The 6,297-nt window shown below is 55.2% G+C and overlaps 1 protein-coding gene across 1 annotated transcript; it reads right to left on the reverse strand.

Moving 5' to 3' along the window:
* Nucleotides 1–1,900: 1,900 nt before the first annotated feature.
* LOC123444973 (ammonium transporter 2 member 1) lies at nucleotides 1,901–4,828 on the reverse strand. The gene is made up of 3 exons (XM_045121881.1): nucleotides 3,975–4,828; nucleotides 2,930–3,215; nucleotides 1,901–2,617 (listed from the first exon to the last, which is right to left on the reverse strand). The coding sequence occupies exons 1-3, from the start codon at nucleotides 4,731–4,733 to the stop codon at nucleotides 2,067–2,069; spliced, it is 1,596 nt and encodes a 531-aa protein (XP_044977816.1). The 5' UTR covers nucleotides 4,734–4,828; the 3' UTR covers nucleotides 1,901–2,066.
* Nucleotides 4,829–6,297: the final 1,469 nt, after the last annotated feature.

The following is a 6,297-nucleotide window of genomic DNA, read 5'->3' on the forward strand; positions in this document are numbered from 1 at the left end:
TCGTCGACAGCCCCAGTGACCTCATCTGGGTTTAGCTCTTCCTCCGCCGCCCACCTGCTAGCATAGGGTGCGGCGGATGAGAAGGGTGGACATCGTTTCTTCTGATTTTGACTGAGGTCGCTTCAGAAGGTTTTGAGCTGACTTCGTCCACTTCGCCAATACTCTCTAAACAACGTGAATTCGCCCGTTCTCTATGTGATTGTCCAGAAGGCGACTCTCCCAAGGTTTTGTTGCCATCCACCCATCCAAATAGCTCCACTGAATGTTTGTGTTAGTCCCCTGATTCTTAAGAGAAACAACAGGAGAGCTAGGTCTTCCATTAATTGTGGTCTGAGCCCCACTACCAAAACAAACATTATATCATGTCAAACAGAATCAAGAACCTATTTATATGCCCACAATATCCGAGCACGATGTACCTGCTGAGAAAGTGCATACGCTATTGCTCTTTCTCTCTTGATTGCACCCTCAACCCTCATGTGCAACTTTGATCTGACAAGAACCACGGTGCCTTGGCTATCACACCATCCTGTGTGCAATGTGAACAATGTCATCCAAACATGCAGACATCATCAGGATCATCCAATTAATACTCTCTTATCGTTTGCGGCAGCATCATATGCTTATTATGTCAAAAGATGAAAAGGATTTTGGAGGACTATATGCTAGTAATTGTTCTAGTGGGTAATACACTGGAAAACATAAATAGGCAAGCCTGACATGGCAAGAACAACTTTCAAAGATGCGTCAACAAACCCTTTTATACAAAGTTTCGAAGATTAAATCTGTACTCATGAAAGAAAGAGAATTAAAATGTAACCTTCCAAAGATTAAATCTCTACTCGATCTCACCGATGACAGTGAGGTCGAGGAGGCCGCTCTCACTGCCTGGCCACTCCTGCCTGCTCAAAGTCACCATGGTGGCCGCCTTGAACCTGTGCGACGAAGGAAGGAGGCGTCGCTGCAGCACCACCACCACCTGCCGGTTCTCCAGATCATGCACGACCGCGGCATCCCCAGATCGGCCCTAATCGGCACGTCACACGAGCGGACACGGCTACTACCCAGCTAGCACATATCACCAATTTGATCAACACAAAAAGAGCTGTTAGGAATCCCACAACCTGCTTATTCCTTTTCCAGTACCAAGCAACCTACTAAACCTACCAGCTACCACATATGCGCGCTGCTATTCTGGGCAGGCACCAAAGTAATTACAAGAACATGTCTAAAAACTGGATTCCTTCCTCGGCATCATGGACAAAACTGGGTAACACGACATCCATGTCATTAATCTTTGTGGGTCGTTTATTTTCCTCTCGCTACCAACACTAACCTGATTTTTATTGGATAAATAAAAATTGCACAAGAAACTAATCTAACAAATTTTGCAGAGAGGCGGTTGTAGAAGTGAGGGTCAGATCTTGAGCGGAGTAGAGAGAAGGAGGGGGATGAACTCACGGGTCCACAGATATGAGATGAGGTAGTGTCGGCATCCCCGGCAACTCCTGGCCCCTTGCGCACCCGGCGGCGCTACAACGCCGCAAACGGCTTTTTCCCGGTGACGCGACCAGATCGTCGAACTGGTGGAGGTGACGATGACGACGGAGGCGCTTCCGGTGGCTGTCGTCTGTGAGTACACGGAGGTGTCGTGGAGGAAGAGGAGGCGACGCACGGAGGACCAGCGTGCGGCGGCGAGGGAGGGGGGCTGTCGAGTTGAGGCAGAATCACGTTATCCTGGGATGGTTGGCTTCGTGGGGAAGGCAAGGAAGTAAATTTTATCAGGTGAAGGCGTTATCCCGGGACACATTTTCTTCTGCCATTCACTTTTTTTTTACTTTGATACAGTAAATCGGGGACTTGGCATGCGCGAGCAGGCGGCCTCACATTCGCTCTTGGAGAGTGTAATTCACAACCTCCATTCAATCGGTGGCCAGGTTGTATGGAAAAACAATACTGCGTGCCGCAACAGCCAAGATCACATCAGCAATCACACCCTGCACTTAGAAGCATCACTATTCCTACAGTCCTACGAGAAACAGTACAGACCCTCGATGGATACCCTCCTACAACTGGATGGTGACGCCCCTGGCTCCCATGCCAGCGAGCCGCTGCTCCGCGGTGCCCATCTCCCTCTCCCCGCCGGCGCCCCTGGACACGTCGTGCCGCGTGGCGTCGAACTTCTCGCCGTCGCCCCACAGCGCGTAGGCCTCCTCCCCGTGCGCGGCGTCGTCGCCGATCATGAGCTGGTCGTCGGGCATCCGGAGCGGCACGAACAGCCCGATGCCGAGCAGGATGAGCGTGGTGACCACGATGTTCCACGCGATCACGAACGCCGCGCCGGCCAGCTGCTTGCCCACCTGCTTGATGCCGCCGCCGTAGAAGGCGCCCTTGGGCCCCAGCACCGAGGACTCCATCGTCATGAGCTCCGGCGTGGCCAGGAGCCCCGTGAGGATGCCGCCGAGGAGCCCCGCCACGGCGTGCGTGTGGAAGACGGCCAGCGTGTCGTCCACCTTCATCAGCAGCGCCGACTTCTTGTGCAGGATCATCATGGTGAACCACGGCACGCTGCCGGCGAAGACGCCGATGATCACGGCCGCCCACGTCTGCACCAGCCCTGCACGTGGAATTACATGTCAAACACAACAATGTGCCTGGCAGCTACTGCAAACTTAACTCGTTAGTGTCCTCGCCAGCAAACACATTCACGATATTTTCCCAAGCAACTTCTTGTCGATGAACTACTGTTGTTACGTTGGTGTGGACTTGCTACCGTACGAGCTGTCCATGCGACTTTTCCGCTGTCCTACTTTGACTTTATTTTTTGCCGGTACGGCAACACATCGATGGATGGTATTGCGACCTTACATTTCTGTAATCCCGAATAATTACCCGTGCCAACTGGTGTATTCCTGTGATCCGTACGTACCTGCGCCGGGGGTGATGCAGACGAGGCCGGTCATCATGCCCTGGACGGCGCCGATGACCGACGGCTTGCCGAAGAAGATGACGTCGAGGCAGGTCCACGTGAGGAGGCTGGTCGCCGCGCTGACGTTGGTGTTGAGCACGGCCACCGACGCCGTGATGTTGGCGGCGTACGGCGCGCCGCCGTTGAACCCTGCCCAACCCATCCACAGCAGCCCGCCGCCGGCGATCATGAGCAGGATGTTGTTCGGGGAGAACCGCTCCCGGTCACTCTTCAACCTCGGGCCCACCTGTCAGCCTCAGCGTGGTTAGCGAGAGGCCATGCACACAACACAAGTACGCAAGTCGGATAACGCGACTGACAGCGACGCTGGATATTTGTAGCCGGTGTAATCGTGACCCCGTCAGATATTAATTTGAGTAGTTCAAGTTGCCTCGCACAGTGATTGGGACCTGCAACAACGGCATCCACCACAACAAAGTCTTGGGCGCTGGCATCGACGACGCAGCGCGAGCCGAAGCAAACGACGCGGTCCGACTGGTTCACACGCCCCATGGGGTAAAGCGTTTTTTCTGACCCCTTTTTTGGGTGCTTGCAGCTATCACCAAAATACCTATACTCGTATCATGTAACTGCCCAAAGAAAGGAAATAAAGTCTACTTTATGAGAGCCGTTAATTTCTTCCGGGATAGCTTATTTTTAGAAATCCTCCAAGGTTACTTTGAGCGTGTGTTGAACATGTAATTTCTTCCAACGACGGGCACGTACCGGCACCACTTTATTCTTCTGTGTTGTGATGATGTGTGTTCCCACCCCACGGTGACGGTGGCATGGCATCCCAAGAGATGAAGGGAACGAGGAATCCAGAATCCACATTGCTGTGCGCTGGGTGCCTGGGTCAAACTACTTGGCTGCTGCTAGCAACGAGCGGCTACTACTACCTACCTACCACGTTAGCCAGACCCGATCGATCGCCGTTCCGACGTACGTGCAAGGAAAGCCGATGAAGATGAGGAAAATTAAGGAGGCTGCGTGCGTGCGTGCGTACCCAGTAGGCGGCGGTGAAGCCGGCGATGCCGGAGGAGAGGTGGATGACGTAGCCGCCGGAGTAGTCGATGACGCCCCAGTGGTAGAGGAAGCCGCCGCCCCAGAGGCTGAAGGCGCCGACGGTGTAGGAGAGCATGAGCCAGAGCGGCGTGAAGGCCATCCAGGCCTTGATGTTCATCCGCCCCAGCACGGAGCCGGCCAGCAGGATGAGCGTGATGGCGGCGAACTCGAACTGGAACATCACCAGCGTCGCCTCCGGGTAGAAGGGCTCGACGAGCGGCGTGCTCCCCCGCGCCGTCGCCGACAGCTTGGCGCGGCCGACGAGGTAGTCCTGCGTGAGCGCCACGCCGGCCTTGCCCCAGAAGGGCAGCAGCCGCTCGCCGAACGCCATGCGGAACCCCACCAGCACCCACACCAGGAGGGAGGAGGCGTAGGCGTAGAGCGCCATGAAGGCGGAGTTGACGGCCCACTTCTTCTTCACGATGCTGCCGTAGAGCACCACCAGCCCCGGCATCGACTGGATGCCCACGAACGTCGCCGCCGTCAGCTGCCACGCGTTGTCACCCTTGTTCAGCCACTCCGGCACCGCCGGCGAGGTCGCCGTGTACGCCATCTTCCTCGCCCGCGCGCTTTCTGCCGGACTGCCGGTGCCGGGGGGGAAGGAGGAGACGCGGGACGCGGTCTGGTGGCTCGCTGCTTGGCAACCAACGACCACGATGCAGCGCGCGCGCGCGTTTATAATACAGTAAGGATCGATCATCCAATTGAATGTATGCCCGACGTGTCAACTTCACGTGGCCTCTGGCCCCACACGTCATGCTCAGACCGGGTGATATTTTTACTCCATGCTACATTTTTATACTGCGGTCCTTGTACTAGCTAATGTTCTCATGCTATCGATTTGCTGTAACATTGCGTGCTGTTTGGTTCGTACAAGCAGTACCGTAATTATCGTGTACGGGTTGGTGATGCGGATGGAAGAAGCCTCCGGGTCAACCCGGGCAGGCACGAATGGTCCACAGGATGTGGCGTGTTGCGTGGTGCATTTTCCATCCCTTATTTATATCTTTCTCTCCTTCTCTTCTCCCTCTCCCTCGTCCCTCCAGATCAGATGTGACATGTCTTGGTTTCTTCTTCTTCTTCTTCTCAATTAAACAATGAAGTCGTTCCTTCAAAAGATAAATAAATGAAGTCGTTACAAACGACTTGGGAGCTGGGATTGTCTCCGAATGCTCTCTTGGTCAACTACTCGTACTCCCGGTCAATCCCAGCATGAGATGGTTGAGACTTGAGACCAGAAATGGTGGTCGGCTCACCGTCGATGGACACGCCGCGGACGGACGACACAGGTGCACGAAGGAGCGCATTTCGTAGACCGGGGTTTGCTGACCTTGACTGAGACTCGATGAGGAGGAGCACGCCCCGTCCATTTTCTCTGAATCCGCACAGCAGTTGTCGCGAAGTTACGTGGCAAAACGATTGGTACGATTCGGTGTGTTAGGAATTAATTAAATATATTTAATTAAGGGATTATCCCTTCTATGTCGGTTGCTTTAGTTTAGCAACTGCTCCTTGTAACCGCCTTTGTACTAGGGTATATATACCCACATCTTCAATCAATGAGACAGTGATTTCATCATTTGCTCTTCCTCTCTTCTTCTACTCTTCACACGTTATCAGCACGCTCTGCATCTGAGCGATTTCGAGATCGAGAAGAACAAAATATCAGCGACTGGATGCGGCCTTCGCGCCGCAGGACACAGCCGCCTACGCCGCGTCGAGCGCCCGTTCGCCCGGCCGCCGCCCAGGCCGCACCACGCCGTGCGCGAGGCCGTGGCCGTGCCCGCGCCTGGCCGTGGCAGCCCTCGCCCGCGCCTGGCCGCGGCAGCCCTAGCCCGCGCCTGGCCGGCTCCATGTCCCTCTTGCGTGGCTCCACGCGGCGTGGCCGCCTTGTCGCGAAACACGACGTCGGTCGAGTCCGCGGCTCCCATCGGCGTCCGCCCGCGACTGCGCCCTCCGGCCCGCGACTACGCCATCGGGCGCACGCGCGACAAGCACCGACGCACTAACCAGACAACGCCCACGGCCTAACCATGGCCCTCGCCCTCGACGCAGAGGCGTCTCCAACCGACCGCTTCCGTCATGGAGCGCGCGATGGCCCTCGGCTCCGTCGCTTCTTCCCCGAGCGCGGCGACCTTCGCCTGACACTATATTTGCTATCTTTATTCAAAGTGCAACCCCCAACAAAAGGTATATGGTTGATATAAGTACTATCATCTTATATCTGAAGATTACAGTAAATCTTGGATATTTTCATCAGGAAT

The sequence above is a fragment of the Hordeum vulgare genome, chromosome 1H (genome assembly GCF_904849725.1).
Source record: "Hordeum vulgare subsp. vulgare chromosome 1H, MorexV3_pseudomolecules_assembly, whole genome shotgun sequence".
Classification (NCBI taxonomy): Eukaryota; Viridiplantae; Streptophyta; class Magnoliopsida; order Poales; family Poaceae; genus Hordeum; species Hordeum vulgare.

Excerpts from the sequence above, each read along its gene's own strand:
- LOC123444973 (XM_045121881.1), bottom strand. The coding sequence starts at position 4,733 with ATGATCGATCCTTACTGTATTATAAACGCGCGCGCGCGCTGCATCGTG. Across the intron at positions 3,216-3,974 it reads GCTTCACCGCCGCCTACTGG|GTGGGCCCGAGGTTGAAGAG; the intron begins GTACGCACGCAC and ends TGAGGCTGACAG. Across the intron at positions 2,618-2,929 it reads CTGCATCACCCCCGGCGCAG|GGCTGGTGCAGACGTGGGCG; the intron begins GTACGTACGGAT and ends TTCCACGTGCAG.